This window comes from Mercenaria mercenaria, chromosome 4 (genome assembly GCF_021730395.1).
Source record: "Mercenaria mercenaria strain notata chromosome 4, MADL_Memer_1, whole genome shotgun sequence".
Taxonomy (NCBI): domain Eukaryota; kingdom Metazoa; phylum Mollusca; class Bivalvia; order Venerida; family Veneridae; genus Mercenaria; species Mercenaria mercenaria.
In genome coordinates this window covers 65,605,757-65,630,906 of record NC_069364.1, presented here as the reverse complement: position 1 = coordinate 65,630,906, position 25,150 = coordinate 65,605,757, and the positions used below count along the sequence as shown (strand labels likewise).

Here is a 25,150-nt window from a genome sequence, read left to right as displayed (position 1 = left end):
TAATTTGACCAAAATGCATATCAGTTATGGGACTTGCTGCTATCAACTAGTTTTATAACCCCGAAGGCACATGTGAAGTTTCAATTCAATATCTGCATTAGTTTTGGAGATAGACACTCGCATGTAAAACTTTAACCAAAATTCCAAAAGGTGGCATAATTTGCCCAAATTACATGCCAGAGTTATGGGACTTGACCCAGTGAGGTTGGTAATTGATCTAGAAAAAGAAAAAATAAGTTTCAAATCTATATGCCTTCTTAAAATAGCTGTATGTACTTGCACGCAAAACTTTAAACCAGAATTTGCTAAGTCCAAAAGGGGGCATAATTTGGCCAAAATGAAGGTCAGAGTTATGGGACTTGCTGCTATCAACTAGTTTTATAACCCCGAAGACACATGTGAAGTTTCAAATCAATATCTGCATTAGTTTTGGAGATAGTAACTTGCATGTAAAACTTTAACCAAAATTTTCTAAGTCCAAAAGGGGGCATAATTTGCTCAAAATACATGTCAGAGTTATGGGACTTGACCCAGTGAGGTTGGTAATTGATCTAGAAAAAGGAAAAATAAGTTTCAAATCTATATGCATTTTAGAAATAGCTGTATGTACTTGCACGCAAAACTTTAACCAGAATTTTCTAAGTCCAAAAGGGGGCATAATTTGGCCAAAATGAAGGTCAAAGTTATGGGACTTACTGCTATCAACTAGTTTTATAACCCCGAAGACACATGTGAAGTTTCAAATCAATATTTGCATTAGTTTTGGAGATAGTAACTTGCATGTAAAACTTCAACCAAAATTTTCTAAGTCCAAAAGGGGGCATAATTTGCTCAAAATACATGTCAGATTTATGGGACTTGACCCAGAGAAGTTGGTAATTGACCTAGAAAAAGAAAAAATAAGTTTCAAAGCTATATGCCTTTAATTGATGGCTGTATGTACTTGCATGCAAAAACTTAACCAAGGTGTGATGCCGACGCCGACGCCAGGGTGAGTAGAATAGCTGGACTATTCTTCGAATAGTCTAGCTAAAAAATCAGATGAGCTGAAAAAGCATTCAAATGTATCTGTTCCTTATCATATAATTTCATTATCTAAGGAAACAGTTGAAAATAAAAACATGTAGTTTATCACAAGAATAAAATCCATACACAGAAAATGTTGGTGATCAGTAGAAAAATACATATTGACTACTGCTACTTTGTTTGATGAATATTTGTATACATCTACCATTTAATTTTTACACACACTACAAAAAAATATATGTACAGACTTAAAGTTACTTACTAATTAAAGCACTTAAGAGATCCTGTACATTTTCCAAGAAACCTGAGATATGCTGGAAATTGTCCAGACAAGGGGAGGTAATCTGTGCCACCACGCCCGCAGCTTCTCCTCGTACCGCTTCTGAGATCGTCTTATCACATAAAATATCTGTTAAACTATCAATGCCCCCTTCCTTCTCCAGTTCCAGTATAGACTCGGCCACACAACAAATAGTTGCCAGCGCTCTCAATGACTGTACGTGAGCAAACTCGAGAGTATCTGTCCGTGCTATTTCAAACAGTGCTCTGATGCAACCCTCCTGTTCAGGTGAAAGTAAGTCTTACAGAGCTTGGAAAGTTGTGTACATGTATAAAAAAAATCAAAATTCAGTAAAAATTAACATATTTTGTAAACTGAAAGAATGATTTACAATAAACTGTTAAAAACTTCATGATATCTATACTGTCTTTGAGGTAGTATGAAAATTATGTCACTGTCAAAGCTATTAGCATAATGTAACACAATACCTAAGGTAAAATCTACTAATAATGGCAGATAAGGACAGTATTCATTTACCAGGCAAAAATAGGCTCTGCCTACTCACCCTGGACAGAATATAGCACATGTGTTCTCCTTCCAGACCCAGACTTATGACCGTGCTGATACAGCTTGTCAAGGCAAGTGGTGTGTGGGACTCATCTAATGTCTCTACAATTTTCTGAAATACCAACAAATATTAACTGAAAGTATTTTGAAACTTATCCCTAAAACTTGCACCACCCATATCAGTCACTACTGGCAGTAGCAAGAATGGGGGAAGGTATATAGCTTTAAAGACACCTGCAGTTAACTGGCTACAAAAGATTTTCATCAAAGGAAAGAAATACATGTGAGCCTTGCCATGAGAAAACCAACATAGTGGGTTTGCGACCAGCATGGCTCCAGACCAGCCTGCGCATCTGCGCAGTCTGGTCAGGATCCATGCTGTTCACTTTCAAAGCCTATTGCAGTTATAGATACTGTTAGCGAACAGCATGGATCCTGACCATGCGCTGGTCTGGATCCATGCTGGTCGCAAACCCACTATGTTGGTTTCCTCATGACGTGGCTCATGTATATTCAATTCAAAGACTAAGCAGATGCAATATGGAATAGTAAAACTGTTTCTTACATAGTTTTCACATCTAGTGTGAGCAGTGATTCTATTCTACATTATTTCAATTATACCAGTGATAACTATAATTACACAATTCCTTATATAAATTAATGCTTCATAGTTTGTGCTAGCGACCAGTCAAACATGTTAGCTTGGTTAAAATCAAAACTTGAGAAAAATAAAGATCTGTGAACATCTAACTGAATGGCATGCCTATCAATAATCAAAACTACTGACCAGCAAGCCATGAAGTAAGTGTAATATTCATTTCTGCAGATTGAAGGGAATGGCCTTAGAATGGACGTTAGGAATACATTTAAAATGCCAAACTTTTGTGACCTTAAATCTTTGTTTGAAACCATTTACTGCCAAACATTTATAAATAATGGTAAACAATTAGTTAGTTTCCTATTTCTTCTAGATTTCAATTATTTAAATCTTTAAAGGGCATTTCCTTAAGTATGAAACAGAAAGTGAGTGCCATAACACATTCTGTGAAATTACCAATCATTACAGAGGATGTGGAATTTGTGAATGCTTTTAATCACAATTATCAAATCCCAAAGAACAAACGAAAATTCACTTGATTTTAATTTTTGAATTTCAATTCCAGGTATTCATGTCTCAAAAGGGCCACTTTGATTCAACCCAAGAATTTTTATGCCAATGAAACTGAATGATTTGAAAGTAGATTCACTCAAAAAAGAACAAGTGATTGTATGTAATAATTGTAATACATTCTCGCATACGGTACCAGGGGTCTACCATTGTTTCAGTCATTGAACCTCTGGCACATTTCGCCAATATTTTTTAGTTTGGCTACATAACAGGTAAAAAGTTTCAGCCAATCAGCCATATTTCAAAACAAATCTTTGTGAATCAATCAAAATCAGCTGTGAAAGGCACGAATGCATCCATTCAGATATCGACTCAGAATTATCAGGAATATTACTATTTCTTGAGGTAAATTTCTAAACATCTCAATACATGAATAAACCTTTATTAATCCCAGTCATGCAACATCGTCTTTATTATTGTTAGCAAATACTTTGCCTAGATGTTGTTTGAAATTTCAATTCCATGCACCAAATAATGCTGAACATTGACTGGCTGAAACTGCTCCTGGTAGTATCTGCAAGTGTGCATGCTCACCAAATAAATCTAGGGATTCTGATCAACATCTGATAGATGAGAATGTATAGACAAGACAAAAAATTACCTACCTGGACTAGATAACCTAAAGCCATATCAACCAGTCTACTGAACGACTGACCAAGAAATGTCAACTGGTTTACCAGAGGTATCTTCACAGCACTCATCTGTGGTTTTGTTGACATACATCTATATAAAGATATCATAGATATTGTTATAATTCCACAAACACCAGGGAATTCCTATTCAAAAGTTAAACCATTCTTAAAATGTCTACAGTTGGAGGTGAATATTGAGGACCATAAACTTTGCTTTGATACAGGGCATGTAAGTGCTATGCACATTGTTTTGATGAAAAGAACAACTAATGCTAGTTTATGAAGATCCTCCCAGACGTTCAGAAGACATGGAGTGGACATGACACAAAGCTACTTGACCTTTGATATCTAAGTAACTATAACCTTAAACTTGAATTTAGTGGCCTGAGATGTGCTTGCATCATATTAATATGATGGTAAATATTTATGTTTAGTTAGATGTGTTTGAAAATCCATTATTTATGTTTAGTAAATTCATTAAACAGTTTTGGACGAATATCTTCAAGAAGGAATGACAGATGGACTAGCTGCCTGACACACATGATACAGACCCCATTTACTTCATCTCAGGAGGTATGATAATGTAATATCAATAAATTCGATAAATTTACAGCAGAATCATTCAATATAAACTTTTTAACATGAAATAAAAGAACTTCTAACTGATAAAGGCAGATGGCTATCAGTAACACTTCATTTTCAAGTACAGACTGTACCTACCATTTCCTGTTTGGTGAAAACAAATCAATATGACACTGAACTTATAGTAGCTTCAACACTTAATATCACCACAATTTTAGTTTTCAAATACAACTCTTATTAAAGAGAATTTTTTTAAATATTAAGATAACTTAATACCTAGTTTTCGATCATCTCCATGTTTGAAATTTTAAATAGGGAGTCTATAATAAAGTCTGAGTAAAAGGTTGTGTAACTTCCCCTTACCAGAAGTTATATAGTACCTGTTTGCACTGTTACAGACAAAAAAAATCAAGAATTGTTTTAAAATAATGTTACACTAATCACAGAAATATTTTGTGACAAAAATATAGCTGAGAAGCAACAAATGTTGAATTACTGGACATACCACAGAAAGTGGTGCGACAACAAAAATATTTTTTTTACAATATATCAAAATCAATTTCAAAGTAATCTTCTCTTTACATATTCAATACACATTTTTCGAAAACTGAACATGAAGGATAACTCATCAAAATGTGAAAACAATAGTATTCAGTTATAAATTGTGGTTATGTAGTTACAATCTGCATATAAAACAAGTAGCTGCGTTCAATAAACGCTTGATGCCCCTGGTGGCATCCTTGTCGATACAAAGCAACCTCAGTCCAAAACGAGGTCAAGGTCAAGGTCAAACTGAGGTCAGGTGATGTTTGAAGATGAGGAATGGTAACAGGTTACATCTGTATTAGTATCAATTCATTCTTGTAAGCGGTATTGATGCTAGACGAAACGGTCCCATTTGGTTAACCAAGAGATGGTCTATATAAAGCAACCTTAGTCCAAAATGAGGTCAAGGTCAAACTGAGGTCAGGTGATGTCTGAAGATGAGGAATGGTCACAGGTTACATCTGCATTAGTATTAAGTCATTCTAGTAAGGGGTACTGATGCTAGACGAAACAGTCCCATTTGGTTAACCTCGTATGGACAGACAATCACTACTATATGCCTCCTGCATCAGTAGATGCCGGGGGCATAAAAACAATGGGCTGTTAAAAGTGTGTGGAAGCCAAATGTCTTCATGCTTACTTAAAACAATTAAATGCATTTTATAGCCAGATGGTAAATACATGAAACAGACCCCAATTCATTCCTTATATTTATGGTTATGTTTCATCTTTCTTTCACATTGATTTATTTTACCAAATATTGCATAATTTTGAAGTAACGTATCTTTGAGATAACAGAATCATCAACTATCAGCTATGCTGGAATAGCAAATATCCTAACATTGCATCAAAATACATAACATACTAAATTCTACGGGAAACTTTCAGTCAAATGCATGATTTTCATATGAAGACATGACATATATAAAGAAATCATAGCCATCCTGGGTCAATTAATTAATAGAAATTTGAAAGCATAAGCAGACAAGTACTTTACTTACGTTTCCACTTGTTGGGCAAGCTTGGCACATTCTCCCATAACAATCTCTTGTTGCTGAAATTATACTAAATAACATTAAATATGTGTTATGGTCTAGAACTTATCTCAGCAACACTATGTGAAATAACTTTCAAATGGCTTAAAATTTGCAGATATCCCAAAAGTCTACAACTTTCAGTAGATCTACCTAAATGATTAAATCAAGTGGAACAAGAGCTGTCTCCATAGGATGACATATGCCCCCGATGGCACTTTGAATGAGTAGTTACGGCCGATGTTAGAATTTACGACCTTTGACCTACGGAGCTGGGTCTTGCGCGTGACACGTAGTCTTACTGTGTCACACATTCATGCATAGTTATTTTAAAATCCATGCATGAATGACAAAGATATGGACCGGACACGCCCATCAATGCACTATCATGAAAAATGACCTTTAACGTCTTAAGTGTGACCTTGACCTTTGAGCTACGGTCCTGGGTCTTGCGCGCGACACGTCGTCTTACTGTGGTACACATTCATGCCAAGTTATTTGAAAATCCATCCATGGTTGACAAAGATATGGACCGGACACGCCCATCAATGCACTATCCTTTAAAGTCTAAGTGTGACCTTGACCTTTGAGCTACGGACCTGGGTCTTGCGTGCGACACGTCGTCTTACTGTGGTACACATTCATGCCAAGCTATTTGAGAATCCATCCATCGATGACAAAGATATGGACCGGACACGCCCATCAATGCACTATCCTTTAATGTCTAAGTGTGACCTTGACCTTTGAGCTACGGACCTGGGTCTTGCGCGCGACACGTCGTCTTACTGTGGTACACATTCATGCCAAGTTATTTGAAAATCCATCCATTGATGACAAAGATATGGACCGGACACGCCCATCAATGCACTATCCTTTAATGTCCAAGTGTGACCTTGACCTTTGAGCTACGGACCTGGGTCTTGCGCGCGACACGTCGTCTTACTGTGGTTCACATTCATGCCAAGTTATTTGAAAATCCATCCATCGATGACAAAGATATGGACCGGACACGAAAATTGCGGACAGACTGACAGACTGACAGATCGACAGACTGACAGACGGACAGACGGTTCAAAAACTATATGCCTCCCTTCGGGGGCATAAAAATGTTAAGTAAAGTTACCTAACTGATTAAATCAGGTGAAACAATAATCAGCAAGCCGTAAATCTACCTAACTGACTAAATTAAGTGGAACAATGTTCAGTAAATCTACCTAACTGATTAAATCAAGTGGAACAATGTTCAGTAAATCTACCTAACTGATTAAATTAAATGGAGCAATGTTCATATATAAGAATGATGTTCTGACAAACATGTGTTACGAAAGGGTATGTTTTCAAACTGTTGTGTAAACCTTACCTCCAAAATAAAGTTGGGTGTATGATGAAGACACTTGTTACACTCCTGTATCAGAGATCGTATGTGACATGTAACTTGAACCGTCAGTGGCTGTAGGTGTCGCCATTTCTCACCCTCTACACACCTAAAATGCAATAATTCATTTTTCTTGCACACTGGACTGGCATTTCCGGTGATTTTTCCTATGCCGGCAAAACCTATCTGGCACCCCACATGCCAGATGACCCATATGCTGTTAATAACAACTAGCAATTCATACAATGAATATGTAACATACGAAAAATCGGGTACCTTTATAGTTTCTCTCCGTTCCTTATAGTATATTTCTCGATTCAAAATACGTTATTTTACGGTAAGAACATACTGTTATGCTACAAACTATAAAACTAAAGCGAAACTTTGTTATTGTGCGTCACTGAAATGTCATGACGTCACTTCTGCTTACGGATGTTACATTCCCGCACTTTGTGTTCGTACTCTTCTACAAGAAAGAGTGCATTTCTATTTGCTTTATTTTATTTTTCGCAAAATACGTTACGCAAAAAAAATCTGTCTGAACAAAAAGCTTATAATTTATGTATACGTTATGCAAGAAAAAATATCAATCATGTGTTTACGAATTGGATGGAAATATCCGTCCCTCGGCCACCTGTGCATGGGCGGCAACTCGGCTAGCCTCGTTACCGCCCAAAGCGAAGGTGCCCTCTGGATGGATATTTCTATCCGATTCGGAAACACATGACAGATATTATTAATATGAAGGAATATGTATCTTTAGAATATAGATCACTATAAATATCTGGGCGGTCATTAATGAAAGTTTGAACCATATCAACTCAATAACCTTTACTTTCTCTGCAAGTCACTAAAAACTTCCCCAAATGAATCAGAGGTGAGTTACAAACGACTCAATTGTCATATCATCACAAAGAACATTATATTAATTTATGCTTCCTCAGGAGTTGAACTTGTGACCTCTAGTGACTCTTCATAGTCTAGTGCTCTACTTACTGAGCCAACCAAGCCTGCACAGGCTGTTGTACATATATACTGAAAGACACTGACAAATCTATATGCATAACTATATGCACAAAGATCTTCCACTGATAAATCTAAAGGATGGCTCTTACTTGAACAGTTTGGAGAACTCATTACTGATCACATGTGATTGATTCCTTATTGCATCTATTCCACCTGAAATAAAAATCAAGAGATTTACTGCATGAGAACAACAAAATATGCATCAACAGGCCTTCCAGCATGGCCTTGCAAAAAAGTAGGAGGAAAGTAGGAGGTCCCTACATAAAAAAGTAGGAAAAAGCAGGAGGTTTGCGGACAAAAAAGTAGGAAAAGTAGGAGGTTATTAACGTAAAATTTGCAATGCTCACCTTAATAGCTGTTAATACTACACAGAAGGCCTGGGCCCAGAAATTTTTGACTGGAGGGCACAGTTAGGTGGGGGTGGGTGGGGTGGAAATTGTTTTGAAATTCAGGTATGAAATGGTGGCCTCTGGTGCATTAACTGATTGATGTATTGCCCTCATTAAAGTGGGGGGGGGGGGTCAGGGGAGTCTTCCCCTGGAATTTTTTGAGATAAAGGCAAGTAATGGTGGTCTTTGATGCATTTTTAGGTCTAAATTCTGAGGTAATGGAGGGGTTACTCCCCTCTAAATGGAGGGGGACTCAGGGGGCTCTCCCCCTTGAAAATTTTGAAAAACAGGTAAGAAATTTTGGTTCTGGCCTCTGGTTCGTTTCTGGGTCTTAATTTTGAGAACAAAATATTCCTTTGCCAAAATAATAGGGTGCATCTTTGATAAGTATATGTACACCGGCAACTGAATAATAACCCCAGATGCCTTGACTGGCAGTTTCTGTGCTTGAATCAGTGTGCCCATATGGTCTGGTAGGATTATAGGTGCTATGTATTGCAGAAGGCACCAAATGGCTCCAGAAACTGCCAGCAACACACCAGAGTCCATCATCTGCAAATATAACTACTGAAAAGGCTGTATTTTTTTCTCCTTTTTATGTCAAGCAAGAAAGTAGGAAAAGAAGGAGGTTTTCATCAAAAAGTAGGAAAAAGTAGAAGGCATTTAAAAAAGTAGGAAAATGTAGGAAAAAGTAGGAACGCCGGAAGGCCTGCATCAATGACTGCAGCTGCACAAAGTTAATTAAAACTACAGGTTTGCAATGAAACTCTATTTTAAGAAAAAATAGTTCTGAGCAAGGTTATCTCAAAAAGTTCAATGACAGAAAAAAATTCAGGGCTAAAATTTTAACCTGACATAACTGAGATGAATGAGTAATTTACTTCAGAATAAACTGTATTATACAATCTAAATATACCTAACTGAAATCTACAAAGTAACATACATTTAATAAGAGTCGTAGAACTTTGCTGTAAGTCTTGTGAAAGTGATTTCCCTTGAAGTACAGACATACATTCTGTCTCTGTCATCAGTCGAATTTCTGACAACCAACCTTGAACAGAGTCCATGTATGCCATGATGTTGTCAAGATTACCTGAAAGTCAGTATGTGTAAAACAATTTAGAAATACTAATCTACTATATAAGCCTTGAACAGTGTCCATTTGGATGTGCTTTTGGTTTTGAGGGGTTTTGTTGGTGGAATGTGTGCTACAGTACATAAATAGTTACACAATCAGTCAAGGGTGTAACTGTTTTAAGTTATGTAACCTATTTCAGTTACTTTTTCAAGCATTTTATAACCAGTATTAGTTATAAAATATAGTTAACTAAGGTAAGTTACTCAAAAAAAGTCTTTTTGCTGTTCTCACAAAGTGACCTTTAAAATGAAATTAGTAGCAAACTGTGGTTAATTAAATTGTCTTTTAGTCGTATCATAACCTGATATGCATAATGGGATGTTAAGAGTTTTATAGCTTTAAAACTTTTGCGTAAAACTTTATCAGCCTTGAGTAAAAAATTTTACTGCATAGCTGGAAAGATAAAAGGTCAAGGATTCAGGAAATAATTGCATTAGTCTCATTCAAAATGAGGAATTGGCACAGGAAGGCTTTGTAATATTTTATGATAACTGAAACAAGTTATGAAAGTATAATTAGCAATAACTCAAATGGGTTATAAACTGCAATAACTTGAAACAGTTACACCCCTGACTGACAATTGTCAAGCAACCTGATTTATTTTAAATCCTGATCTTGTCTAGTTACAGAATGAAACAACATCATACAATTTTTTACGGACATACGCTAACAAATTAACTAAACTCCAGTAATCATGACAAAACAAAGGGAAGTGCCAAAATTCTGATTGCCTTTAAAACTGTTCTGTTTTCTGGGGTAATTTGGAGTTGATGTTTTGTGGTTAGGTCTGGGAAAATGGTTCAGTTTCTGCAACAGAGCGCTTCCAGTTCACAGAGGTATTTTCCTCATGAAATAAGAAGGCCAAATTTTGTGACTGCCAAATTTGTTCAGTTTGGAGTGGTTTCCATTATTCAGGGATTCCCATTCAAAGGGTTTTCACTGAGTTAGCCTTTGCCTGTAGCTGAAGTCACTTAGACATCTTCATGTAAACCACATTATATATTAATCAACAGATCATACATGTATTATCTATACAGTAAACACGGTAAATATGTTTTGATACATATATAGATTAGTATATCAAATTTTCGAATTAAAATTACAGAATCACAATCTCTTTCTACCACTTAAATGCTGTTTTAAAAATATCTAGGTTGTGTGTGATTGTTTCTCATCATATAAACAATTACGCTGCAATGTTGGCAAAAAGCCGGTCAATATGAGTACTGACCAGGCCAGTGGTCAATACTGGTTAAAACCGGTCAATACTGGTCGATTCAATACTTTGGTCACTCTTGGGTGGTCAATACTGGTTTATTCAACACTTTTACATAATGCACTTTCACAGATTAGAACAAGCTGTAACAGTAATGTAAAAATTATAAAGCAATCTGAATAATATAAAATTACGTTTGTTACAAAGTATAGTGGATTAGTGGTCAATACTGGTCGATTCAGTTTTGGTCCTTGGTAATGTGTCCTGGTCAGGCTCAGTTCTGGACAATAGACTTAGACTGGTCAGTGGTCAATACTAGTTTATTAAATGCTTTTATCACCTTAAAGTATAGCCTTTATTTTGAATTAATTAAAAAAATATTACTATAAATTACACTCATTGAAATGGACAGTACTGGTCAATTTAAATTTTGGTCCTACACAGTATCCCTGATAAACACATATAGTGGTCAATAGGAGAGATCGCCATGAAGTCACGCGTTAACATCTGTTTATCTGGTGGTTGGCAAAACAAATGTTTTTAACACCGTTTGCGTATTGAATCAGAATTTTTAATTTTTAATAACTTTTTTGCTCATTTATGGATTTTCAAAATTCAAAAAGATTTGAAATACTAACGATCTTCATATTTTTGTATCCAAATATCTTTTTTCAAATAATAACCGTTTTAAATGACATATAATTTTAAAAGCGGCGTAGTGATTTTCACAACCTTTAGAAAAACAGTGTAAGTTAAGCGTTCATAATTAATCCATTTTATTTCAAAATAACAATTAAAAGTAATCAATAAATTGCTTGTTTTATAACCTTTCCATTGATCAAAAAATTATTTATGTAATTTATGTTTTAAGAAAGTTTAGACCGTTAGAAAAACATCACTGTTTACAAAAAACATGGACGATCGGCTTCTGCCCACCCGATCACTGTCTTATCAGTTCTAAAAATAGAAAATACACCGGATTTGTATACAAACACGATCTCTCCTATACTGGTCATTTGAATACTTTGATTGCATAACTAATTTTTTTTAGATAAAGTAACCATGTAGAGCACTTCATTAATACAGTGGGATTATTGATCATGACAGCTAATTAGTGACTAGATAGACAGGCCTGTAACATATAATCTGTTGTATATTGTAAGACATGGTGTTAATTAGGCAATGTGACACTTGCTATCAAAACACAATTAAACCACTTCAATGAAAGGGTCCAGTTGTAGGCAGCAATTTTTCATTGAATTAAATACCAGTAAAAATAATTAGATTTATCACTTGTGAATCAAACACTTAACTGCTACAGTATATGAAATACTTTCTAGAAATGAAGTTCAGTTAAATTAATAGTCTAATAACCAGTATCAACCAGTGCTGACAAATTGACCACTTCTGACTAATTTGGGAGTATTATTAATTTGGTTGCTTGAACTAAATATAATGCATGCAAATACCTTTGCTCTTAACAGTCATCATTTAAGTTGTTCATAAACTCTTCAAAATATCTTAACAGTCAGTATTGACTAATTGACCAGTATTGACCAATCGACCAGTATTGACCACTTCAGGGAGTATTGACCGGGGCGGTTTTAACCGGTTAAAACCGCTGGTTAAAACCGGGGGTGGTTTTAACCGCCCAACATTGTTACGCTGTGATAATGACAATTTTGCATTTGATTTTGACACATTTTGCATTTTTTGTTATGCTGCATTTACACTTAGCCACGATGTCCACGATTTAAAGAAAAGCTCGGAGTTCCACGATTTATTGCACGAATTTTGTATAACTACGCTTTCCTAAGCTTTCTTACGCTCTCAGTACGTTTTGTTACTACCTGCAGCGTTTTATCACGAAACCAACATGATTCTGGCCGAGAACTGCCACGAATTTCATCACATTCTCTATAGTTCTCTTACGACAACCACGATATGCTATCACATTTTTTCACATTCTGTTTAGATCCCTCACGTTATCAAGTTTTGTTAAGCTCTCCTACGATTTATGGCCACGATTTGATCAAGATTGTCACCTTTTGAGCATGACTGGAATAAAAATAGGAGGCATAGGTCATCCTCTCATTCTCTGCAGAGATTCCTAAGAGGAATGAGCTATGCATCAAAGAGCTGAACAAGATGCTGAATTTGCAATTTTCGTGTATGCCTATAAAAGTTACTCGTCGGCTGCAGCAACATGGGACGGAACAGGGCAGGATAGAAGAGAGAGGAAGGAGAATAAGAAATAGAAAGCCTAAGACCTGCTGGGTGAGACCATAGTTAAGTGGATACCGAAGGCACCAACTGGGACAATACCCTCAACTTTTCAACACAGACATCAGGCGTTAAGATGTTGGCTCCAACGTCAACTATGTAAAGATGCCTCCAGATCTACTGGAACTTAGAATCGTGTTTCCAAGTTCACCAAGATCCCAATACGATGGAGCATCAAGGTCTGATGCGCTACGTTAAGGTCTGTTATGCTGCATTATGCTCTACAACGACTTCCACGTTCTATCACGCTCTCTCAAGATTTAAGATAAATCGGGATAATCGTGGCAAAATTTTTGACTGTCAAAAGTTTTGTCACGATCCTTACGATAATCACGATTCCACCAAGATTCCTCAACATCACCACGATTTGATCCCACGAGCCCCCACGCTCACCATGTTTCTCTCAAATCATGGACATCGTGGACATCGCGGCTAAGTGTAAAAGCAGCATTAATGTTTATACTGCTGGAACAAGCTATATATAGCTAGATTTAGCAAATATAGCTTATTTGTAACTTTCCTGTGACCTGACAAATTTGTGCCAAAAATACAAGACAGGACAGAGTTTTCTCGTTGGATAGGCAGTACCTAATTTCATATTACATTTATCAATATATCTTTAGACTTATTGATACTCTGCTAATAAAAAAAGTAGAACGAGCATTTGGTTTTACCTGAAGTATCATTTCATGTCCGAATACTAGTCTACTTTATACAAATAAAATGTGTTCTATTTTCGATTTTATTGGAATTACAGGATATTGATCATTTATCAAACTGAATGGATAATTTTCAAAATACACATTTATTTTGTTACCTAGAATTCAGCGCAAAACTGTACTTCATATTTACTCTTGTTTCATTTCCGTATTATTTGTTTGCAAATGGGGGATTTCTTCAAAGGGAGGCAACTGTGTACAGACGATTTTGGTTCCCGTCCTCATATTTGACCAACTCAGTGCAGAGAACCAGATTTGTTTACTTCTGTGGAAAAAATGGGTTCTTGTTTAGCAATATGTTTTAGAGGCGGAGGAGATATAGATCAGCCGTCAACGGTAATGTAAAAAGTATAGGATGTTATTAAACATAACCTTAACATAACTATGACCCAATTTTATGAAAAGAACTGTCTGTAATTGTGTAGCTCTGAATTCCCTGCATTGATAATCACTTCACTGACCACACCAATTAGCAGTTACAGGCAGTAAAGATAGATAGTGACAATTAACATCAACAGGCTGTGTCAAGAATTTGTTAAAGTAAAAAAAACAATGATGGATATTCAGTAATCCAAATAATAGGACGTTTCAGGACAGCGTGATAACATTGACTGTCGCTGTCCCGGGATGACAACTAAATAATATTATCAGATTATAAAATAAGTCATCCCGATAAGCCAAATTGGGTAGGGTTAAATATTCAGCAGTTAAGGAAAGACACGTTCTAAAGACACAGCCTCTCTAAACGTAAACCTAGTCCAACTAATTTGACGCGATCCTAGGAAATATTGAGATATTTTTTTCATATGGGCAATATCCCCACTCGCGTCAAACACTCGAATGACCAAAATAGATGAAGCAACTTCCGATGAAATTTTCATCGCTGCCGACGCTTTACATTGCTACAGGTTTAAATGCTGATTATTTCACAAATTGGCCATAAATTAAATATAACTTACATGTATCGAAAGGGGGATTCAATTCCTCACTAATCTATGTAAAAATTATCAAATAATATCCAAAATTAAGAATTTTCTGGTGATTTAAACCTTTGTATGTACTGTACATGATCAACGTTTACCGTTTGTTTACACGCCAAATAAAAGCAATAACTTTACATGACTGTGTACTGTGATTTAACTTCCATTATTTTGGTCCTTCGAAGTTTTGACGTTATATTGCCCAGCACAAATATAAAACAATCTGAACGTTGAATTATTTTGACTAAACGTAAACCCAGCACATGGACGTGCATACAACCAACACACATGCGCACCACACATACACACACAAAGTAAACACACAAGGACAAATCAAGCAAATAAAGGAACACTGTGGAGCACTGCCTTGGAACTGTTGATGAGTCAGTTGCTAAACCACCGCTGGGGAGCTTAAACCGGTTTATGGTGCAGCTAACCTCGATCTTACCCCCACCATGTTCCTAAGTCACAGGACAGTGTAAATTAAAGTTATTTATCCCCGCCAGGTGAAACCCTAACATGTGCAAAGGCAACAGAAGGCATGTAATGTAAAACATGAAAATGCTCTTGTATATAATTATTATATGAGCCGTGCCATGAGAAAACCAACATAGTGGGTACCCTTACAGAAGCAAGCCTCTGTGGCGTACATGCTGCGTATTTGCTGTGTATATGCCGCGAACACAGTTGTACGCCAGAGGTGTACATTTTACATACACCGCATGCCGCGTACATGCTGCGTACTATTTCGACGAGTACACAGTATGTACGCAGGAGGTCACTAGTACACTTCAAGTACGCAGCACAGACTCTGAAAATTTAAGGAGTACACTGCATGTACGCAGGAGGGACTTGTACAAGAAAATAGTACACTGCATGTACACCGCAGGTACTTCGAAATTTATAACACTTATATTTAGTTGCATTAAAGTTGTTTCCCCTTGATGCAGTTACGCCATTTTCTTCAGATGTTTACCAAATTACATGCTACAAAAATTGATTTATTTCATTGAAAAGTGGATGAAGAAAAGCATACTAATTTATTTGATAACATCAATCTACATTATTTTGGTAAGGGTAAATACTTATTGATGCATGTCACTTATCTTTTTAGCTCACCTGAGCAATGCTCAGGTGAGTTTTTCTGATCGCTCGATGTCCGGCGTCCGTCGTCCGTCGTCTGTCGTCTGTCGTCTGTCAACATTTAGCTTGTGTATGCGATAGAGGCTGTATTTTTCAATTAATCTTCATGAATATTGGTCAGAATGATAACCTTGATGAAATCTAGGCCGAGTTCGAAAATGGGTCATCTGGGGTCAAAAACTAGGTCACTAGGTCAAATCAAAGAAAAACCTTGTGTATGCGATAGAGGCTGTATTTTTCATTTAATCTTCATGGATATTGGTCTGAATGATAACTTTGATGAAATCTAGGCCGAGTTCGAAAATGGGTCATCTCGGGTCAAAAACTAGGTCACTAGGTCAAATCAAAGAAAAACCTTGTGTATGCAATAGAGGTGGTATTTTTCAATTAATCTTCATGAATATTGGTCAGAATGATAACCTTGATGAAATCTAAGCCGAGTTCGAAAATGGGTCATCTCGGGTCAAAAACTAGGTCACTAGGTCAAATCAAAGGAAAACCTTGTGTATGCGATAGAGGCTGTATTTTTCAATTCTTCTTCATGAATATTGGTCAGAATGATAACCTTGATGAAATCTAGGCTGAGTTCGAAAATGGGTCATCTGGGGTCAAAAACTAGGTCACTAGGTCAAATCAAAGAAAAACCTTGTGTATGCGATAGAGGCTGTATTTTTCAATTAATCTTCATGAATTTTGGTCAGAATGATTGCCTTGATGAAATCTAGGCCGAATTCGAAAATGGGTCATCTTGGGTCAAAAACTAGGTCACTAGGTCAAATCAGAGAAAAATCTTGTGTATGCGATAGAGGCGGTATTTTTCAATTGATCTTCATGAATTTTGGTCAGAATGATTACCTTGATGAAATCTAGGCCGAGTTCGAAAACGGGTCATCTGGGGTCAAAAACTAGGTCACTAGGTCATATCATGTAAAAACCTTGTGTATGCGATAGAGGCTGTATTTTTCAATTGATCTTCATGAATTTTGGTCAGAATGATTGCCTTGATGAAATCTAGGCCGAGTTCGAAAATGGGTCATCTGGGGTCAAAAACTAGGTCACTAGGTCAAATCAAAGAAAAACCTTGTGTATGCAATAGAGGCTGTATTTTTCAACTGATCTTCATGAAATTTAGCCAGAATGATTACCTTGATTAGATCTAGGCTGATTTCGAAAATGGGTCATCTGGGGTCAAAAACTAGGTCACTAGGTCAAATCGAAGAAAAACATTGTGTATGCAATAGTGGATGTATTTTTCAATTGATCTTCATGAAATTTGGTCAGAGTGATTGCCTTGATGAAAACTAGGTCGGTTTTGAATATGGGTTATCTGAGGTCAAAAACTAGGTCACTAGGTCAAATTAAAGAAAAATCTTGTGTATGCGATAGAGACTGTTTTTTTCAGTTGATATTTATGAAATTTGGTCAGGTTGATTGCCTTAATGAAATCTAGGTCGAATTTGAATATGGGTCATCTGAGGTCAAAAACTAGGTCACTTGGTCAAATCAAAGAAAAAACTTCTGTATGTTATAGAGGCTGTATTTTTCAGTTGATCTTCATGAATTTTGGTCAGAATAATTGCCTTGATAAAATCTAGGTCGAGTTTGAACATGGGTCATCTAGGGTCAAAAACTAGGTCATATCTAAGAAAATGCTTGTTTTATCGCAAGAGACCAATTTTTTGGTCCAATCTTAATGAATATTGGTCAGAATATTTGTTTCCATGAAATCACTAGGTCAAACATGTTTTACACTGTTATGGAGTGTTTCTTAGGTGAGCGACCTAGGGCCATCTTGGCCCTCTTGTTTCTGTTTTTTTCTGTTCAAATGATCAGCATTTGCATAAGAAAGTTGGTGGGGTAAGGAATTTACATTATCACAGCAGTTTCGCCACAAGAGTACACAGCATGTATGCAGCAGGAGTACACAGCATGTACGCCGCAGGACTCGGGCCAGGAGTACACAGAATGTACGCCGCAGGAGTACAAAGCATGTACGCCGCAGGAGTACACAGCATGTACGCCGCAGGGGTAGTACACCACAGGCTCATTTGCATGTGAAAAGTGTATGTGCCGTGTACATGCTGCGTACTATTTCCCGCATACTAAATTCTTCCAGCGTACATCCTGTGTACTATGTAGTCCACAGCATGTACGCAGCAAGTTGTACGCGGCAGAGCTCATTTGCATGTCAAAAGTGTACTACAAACGTACTATCGGTGTATGTGCAGTGTATATCCTGCGTACTATTTAAAGCCCTTGATTTCAGTACACATCATGTACGCATCATATACACTGTATGTACACAACAAGAGTACGCAGCAGGCCTTTTTCTTCTGTAAGGGTATGCGACCAGCATGGATCCAGACCAGCCTGCGTATTCGCGCAGTCTGGTCAGGCTCCATGCTGTTCGCTTTTAAAGCTTATTGGAATTGGAGTAACTATTAGCAAACAGCATGGATCCTGAACAGACTGCGCGGATGCGCAGGCTGGTCTGGATCCATGCTGGTCGCATACCCACTATGTTGGTTTTCCCATGGCATGGCTCATATATAAATGCAATCCTTAAGAACCTAAAATTACTCTGCATGACTGCCTTTGCAGAAGACAGAGCAACAATTAAGGGAAACATCCAACGAAACGGGCCAGAAGATGGAAATCAAAATAGCCCAGTCCAGGTGGGATTTATGAACTATTTACCTGTCAGAGTCCTCCACCTGTTCCGTCAGACACAATTAAATAGGAAAGCGGCCAACTCTAAAAGGGCTGAACACCAAACGTGGTGTGTCTCATAACAGTTGGGTCATAACCTCTTTTAATAAAAAGTTTAATGACTTTACTAAATACAAATAGAAAATTGCCATGACCCAAAATCTTAAAAGGTTTGTAAACCACAACCCCATAAAAAATGGGTTTTGATATACCTACTTGCAGTTCAAGTGTCTTTGAATTGCTATTGTATTTAAAACCAAATCTGAATTATGATAGTAAAAGTTAACAAAGTATTTACGTAATTTATAATAATAGTAGCCCTGTTGAAGAAGCTTATTTGTAATATATTGGTTTATGTTCATTGAAATCCTCAACATGACTACAACATGACTACATGCTCTTGCAAACTGAATTAACTTAGAAATATATATCCCATAAGATGTAGCGTGGGTAAGCTGTACGGGTGAAATGTGTACTGGTGTGATAGATGTAGTGAGATTTGCTCGGGATTGTAATCACTTGAGCTGACTGGGCTGTAGATTGGTAACCAACTTGATGACCCATAGCACTACACTTCCCTCTTAGCCATGATAGAGGGGATCAGCTGCTATTTATACCATATTATAAATCACCTCCCTTTATCAATGAGGAGCTGACATTTTTGTAATAATTCTGGTTTAATGTAAAACTTTCAAATGACAGTATAACAACAATACCCATCAGTCACCATTATTTACCATGATCAAAGAAGTATAAAATACATTTATTTTTATAGCTCTTTGCCATGATTTAATAAAAAGTAAAACAAATCAAGGATTTATGAGAACATTGCAAGTACAAACTACTAAAGAAATTATTATTAAAAGTTCATTATAGAAAAGTGTGTGGCAATTTTTAATAGCTAGTACTCCAAATGATGGGATGTTTCAGGATAGCATGATTAAATTGTTACTTTTGACTGTGGCTGTCCCTTCAGGGACATCAACTATAAAATGTCAGATCATAAAATAAGTCATCCTGATAAGCCAAATGAGGAAGGATTATGATTACTTGTGATTTCTATCACCTGCAATTTATTAAAAACAATGTCTTTATGAAAGAAAATACTTAAAAGCTAATTTAGGAGGTTTGCTTTTTGAAACCAACACTTATTTTTGATAGCTACCAGTAATTTAGTATATTCTCTCAGCTGTTCTGAAATACCATTTTCAGTATACAGATTACTGTACCTATACACTGCCCATATACACATAGTACAGGTTCTTTTGAGATCAAATTATACTGGTCCCCTAGCCAGTTCCATTTTATCTTGTGCCATGGCTTAAAAATGAAAATTAATTTTGGCTTTTAATTGTCTTTGTACAATGCATGTTTCTTGTGAATGTTACAGGAGATAAGAAGGCAGCAGCAAGCGGAGGCAGCAGAGCGCCGCCAAAGGGAACTTGAGGGGCGAGGGGTTAAGGATCCTGAGGCTCTGAAACGTAAACAAAAGAGGCAAGAAGAAATGGAGAAAGCACAACTTACTCAAGGACATGGAGAATCTAATCTAAAGGTATGAATTTCAGATTGTAAGAAAAACTTTTGTAGGATAAGCATTTTTAGATCGACTATTCAAAGAATAGGGGAGCTATCCTACTCACCCCGGCCTCGACATTAACATGAGCGTTAGCATCACACAAATGTTAAAGTTTGCGTACCACCCCAAATAATTTCAACGTCCATTTAGATACTGCTTTGATATTTTGCATACTTGTTTACCATCATGACCCCAGTCTGTAAAAAGGAGGCAACTCTATCAAGCATTTTGACTGAATTATGGCCCCTTTTTTGACTTAGAGTATGCTTATTGTAATGTTAAAGTTTTACTCATATCTTATATTATACTATCAAGCACTGAGAATAGTCGAGCACGCTGTCAACTGATAGCTCTTGTTTTATTTTTTCTGACCACAATAACTGATGTAAATTTCCGGTTGTGTATATCTGTTTTATGTAAGATAGTCATTGCCACTAAGTTAATCACTAGTTTTAAGAGTTGTGAAAATGCAGTTGTACTCCTTAAAATGTAGACTCAGTGCTCTCATGGGCAGTATAATTAGACAGACTTTACACTAAATACGCTAAAATTAATGGCTTCAGTTGACCATCATGTCAGTGTACTATATGTTATACTTATTTTTAGGCATATTTTTGTTTATTTCAGTGGCAGGTCTCATGAAAAGAAGTGTTGTTATGCCATCATCATGCCTATTTGGACTGTCACATCATTAACCTGTAAACTATAGATACAGTCACATTGTTAATCTGTAGATTACATTCTTATTCATCTGTAACCTGAAACACCAGTGAATCCAGGATTGTATGGTTAGAAAAAATATCATGTAGTTTTTTATTACAAATTTGTTCTGGTCTTACTTTTTAACTTACCTCTGTTGGGCTCTTTAATTAATACCTCTGTGTCCATTGTCCATGGTTGTGCATCATTCATCACCAGCAGTTTTACTGTAAACACTCCAGAGGTCACAATTTTTACCAATTCTTAATATCTTTATAAAACACTGTTAGAATGTTTCCCTCAGTAAAGTCTAGAAAGAATTTGTAACTGGGTCATCTGGGGTCATAAACTAGGTCACTAGGTCAAATGGTAGAAATCTTTGCTAACACTCAAGAAACCACATTTTATACTTCAGAGGACTTTGTCAGAATATTTGTCACTGTAAAATCTAAATTCAAAACAGGATAACCCGAGGTCAAAAACTAGGTCTTTAGGTCATATCATAGAAAAACATTTTTAATACTCAATACACCACATCTTAGACCTGATCTTCAGGCATTTTTGTCAGAATGGGTTTCTCTAAGTAATCTAGACCAAGTTTAAAAGTGGGTTACTTGAAATCAAATATTAAGCCACTTAAAGGTTAAATCAAAGAAAAAACATCATTAACACTGTAGATGCAACATTTTCTACTTCATCTGAACATATTTTGGCAGACTGTTTGCCTAAACAAAATCTTGCTCCTGTTCAAAACTGAGTTACCAGAGGCCAAAAGATAGGTTACTGGTTAAATCTTAAAAAATCCTTGAGGCTGTATCTTTTACCTGCTTTCCATAAAACTTTATCAGAATGTTTGTCTCTACAAAACTTATGCCATGTTTGAAAGTGGATAATCTAAGATCAAAACTAGATGATTTGGTCAAATTATATTAAAACAGTGTTGATACTCAAGAGGCCACAGTTTCTACCTGATCTTCATGAGAGGAGCACAGAATGTTTGTCAATTTAAAATGTAGGATACCTTTGTAACTGGCTCACTTTGGTTAAAAACAAGTTCACTAGGTCAAATCGTTAAAAAACTATGTTAACTGTCTACCTGATTTACATAAAACAGGGCCTATGCCTTCAGGGCGCTCTTGTTTAAAGGTACTCAAATAGGACAGAGGGCGGGAAAAACAGAAGTTTATGGACAGTAATTTTACAAGTACATGATAAACCGTTTGAATTCATATTGTAGATCTTTGTACCTTTAGATATATTTTGCCAAAATTTCATTTTTTAAAATGCGAACAATTACTATACAGTTCATATGTGTATCTGTGTGAGTTTGTGTGGGTGCATGTTTATCTATATGAAGAATTCTCTGTTACATTGTTATTTATTACAACACTTGTGTAGTGTGTAAATATAGAGAAAACCTGTCATACTATACAAATCAGCTGTAAAACAGATGGAATTTCTCTTCACTTTTTATTATACTTGTAAAATGTCTGCTTAATATAAATTATAAGAATGTTGGTAAAGAGCATTGCAGCAGCCTAAATGCAATTTTAGGCCAAAAGATGTTTTTATGCATGAAATGGATGTGAAGATATAAACATGTTTTACAAACTTAGTGAAACTGTATAATGATTGTTTTCTTACAGTGCTCAATCCTTGTGTGTAATCTTGAATATACATTGACTTGGGATACAGGGTATCATATGGCACTTAGATGTTAGCACTGGGTGGATTTTATGTAGGGCTGGGAGGATTTCAAAATTTTAAAACTGGTTAATCTTTTGTATGAAATCGAACTGAACCAGTTAATTGGCCTCCATATTGAAAATGTTGTTTTCTTTCCTGACGACGGTATCAAGGTACTTCCAGTAGTGGTTTATATTAGGAACTTACGAACTTTATCCTTTGCAAACAATGTGATAATTAGTCATATTTTTGTGTATTTTATTTTACACTTATCACAACAGGCAAATCCGAGACTATTGACATAGAATGTTCAATGTGTTTTAGTGGGAATATACTGCAGGTCTATGTGCTAGTCAAAGAAATGTATAAAGAATAGGTACAATTCGTGATGTTTGTTATTTAAAAGCGATTAGCGGTTTTGCAAAATTGAAACCGGTTTCTCCTAGTAATCGAATCGGATCCAATTAACCGAGTAATCGTCCCAGTCCTAATTTTATGTCTCTTTACATTATTTACAATATGTCTAATAAGAATCATAAGCTTCTACATTTTATTGAACAAGAACTTAATAATCTTCTCCTTATTGTACAGACAACACATTTTAACATCATGAAATAGCATCATGTCATTTAGTCCTCAAGTTAGAAGAAGTCAATATTTGTACTAGCTTCTATATTTCTGCTTTCTTATGTCAGGCTACACCTACACCTACAACATCTTGGTTTATTGAATAATTGTTTTATCAGATGTTAGGAAACTAGTAAATTTTGCAAACTGAACCTTCAGTTCATATTTGCGTCAGTTAAATTTCTTCTCACGTTACAGATTGTTTATTGAAGTGAAAGTTATAATATTGTAACTTACTGTTATGTCATTATAATTTGAGAATGACTCAAATTACATCCCAGACAAATATACTGAAAAGATATCACTGTTATTTTGATAACCACAAATTCATGCTGATAGGAAGCCACTTTAACCAAACCCACAACATAACAAAATTTATGCTCGTTGTATAAAAATGATTTTACTGTTTATACTGTTAAGTTGAAGAACAATGCTATCATGGTCTTTCAAATCAGTTTTGTTGTGACATTATCTTGCAATAGAAATGAGAAATCATTGACCCATTAATTGTAGAACTAATTTATTTATTTTGTGTATATTTGTATATCTTTGCTGAGTTTGTATATTTACCAAGTGGTTTGATGAGACTGAGTTTTTTTCACTTTTTACTTGTGTCTTTTTTGAAGGGGAGTTTAGTTTACAATTTTTCACAATGACAGCTATGATTTTGTTGTAGCAAAGATAGGAGGTGCCTCTCTATGTGTTAATTCAGGCATAGAGTTGCATCAATTGAGAACCACCAATTAAATAGATTTATAACCAGAGCATCTAGGTTTAAGTTTCTTCACCACATACCTGTCCACTTATCTAAAATTGCACTATAATAATCCACCATTTGGCCTTATGCAGACTACACCAAAGTGCCAAAATTCAAAAAGCAAGCCATGTCTTTATACGACCAAACTTGTTACTGAGTCATGATGACTCAGTTATATACCGATATAAAAGACACACTTGTTAATGCTTATTTTCAAATTTCTGTCAACAATAAATAGATAAACTGCAGTTTTCTAAGACCATCTTCAAAAGTTGTGAACAACCAATTATTAGAATCACACTTATTGGCAAAGCACTTAATTAGCTAGTGTTTGACATGTAAGAATAACTTTTTCATTTCGTTGCAGTCTTCTATAATTGAATGTGAGGCTTGTTGCACAATCATCTTTCAATACAAAGATTTCTATGGTATTTGTTTAAAAAATATGTTCTAGAATTTGGGATGATCAAGACTTACATTGAAGAAAGTTATTGAATAGTGTAACCTACACAGTTGTTGTGTACCTACGACCTTGCCTTAGCAGCCACCTGTATTAAGCAGTCACTTAGCCTGCTAAATTTCTAAAATGGACTGTTCCATCATTCAATTTGGGAAATACCATTTATTATTCCAAGGGGTGTTCACTGAAAATTTACTGACTGAATAGCGAACAATGCAGACCATGATAAGCCTGTACGAAAGTGCAGGCTGATCTTGGTCTGCACTGGTCGCAAAGGCAGAATTACTTGCCACAAGTGGGCTAAGGGTTAAGCAGTCACTTAAGCAGTCTGTCAGGAAGCCAGTCTGTGTAGCTCCCTTGGCTTGCTGTCAAATACAGGTTTGACTGTAATAATTATATAATTCTGTGTGTTGTGAAATAAACATTTTATAGAATTTTTTTAAACTGTATAATTGCTTAATATATTTATAGATGTAATATTATATTTATCTTAAACTGTTTATGATATTGTCATTAAATTATTAAAAATATT

At 35.9% G+C, this 25,150-nt stretch overlaps 2 protein-coding genes across 2 annotated transcripts in view; one reads left to right on the top strand and one right to left on the bottom strand.

Annotated features, from left to right (window-relative positions):
* Positions 1–14,165, bottom strand: part of LOC123552031 (protein inscuteable homolog) — a 21,276-nt gene extending 7,111 nt beyond the window's left edge. The window contains exons 1-8 of the mRNA XM_045341413.2: positions 14,080–14,165; positions 9,569–9,718; positions 8,326–8,389; positions 7,196–7,319; positions 5,803–5,855; positions 3,647–3,764; positions 1,872–1,985; positions 1,289–1,586 (exon numbers count right to left, since the gene is read on the bottom strand). Coding sequence (XP_045197348.1) covers positions 1,289–1,586; positions 1,872–1,985; positions 3,647–3,764; positions 5,803–5,855; positions 7,196–7,319; positions 8,326–8,389; positions 9,569–9,701 — 904 coding nt within the window. The 5' untranslated portion in view covers positions 9,702–9,718; positions 14,080–14,165. The remainder of the gene's footprint in view (positions 1–1,288; positions 1,587–1,871; positions 1,986–3,646; positions 3,765–5,802; positions 5,856–7,195; positions 7,320–8,325; positions 8,390–9,568; positions 9,719–14,079) is intronic.
* On the top strand, positions 14,165–25,150 carry LOC123552032 (small VCP/p97-interacting protein-like). Its single transcript, XM_045341414.2, has 3 exons — positions 14,165–14,317; positions 20,204–20,365; positions 21,017–25,150. The coding sequence occupies exons 1-3, from the start codon at positions 14,258–14,260 to the stop codon at positions 21,029–21,031; spliced, it is 237 nt and encodes a 78-aa protein (XP_045197349.1). The 5' UTR covers positions 14,165–14,257; the 3' UTR covers positions 21,032–25,150.

Excerpts from the sequence above, each read along its gene's own strand:
- LOC123552032 (XM_045341414.2), top strand. The coding sequence starts at position 14,258 with ATGGGTTCTTGTTTAGCAATATGTTTTAGAGGCGGAGGAGATATAGAT. Across the intron at positions 14,318-20,203 it reads ATATAGATCAGCCGTCAACG|GAGATAAGAAGGCAGCAGCA; the intron begins GTAATGTAAAAA and ends TGAATGTTACAG.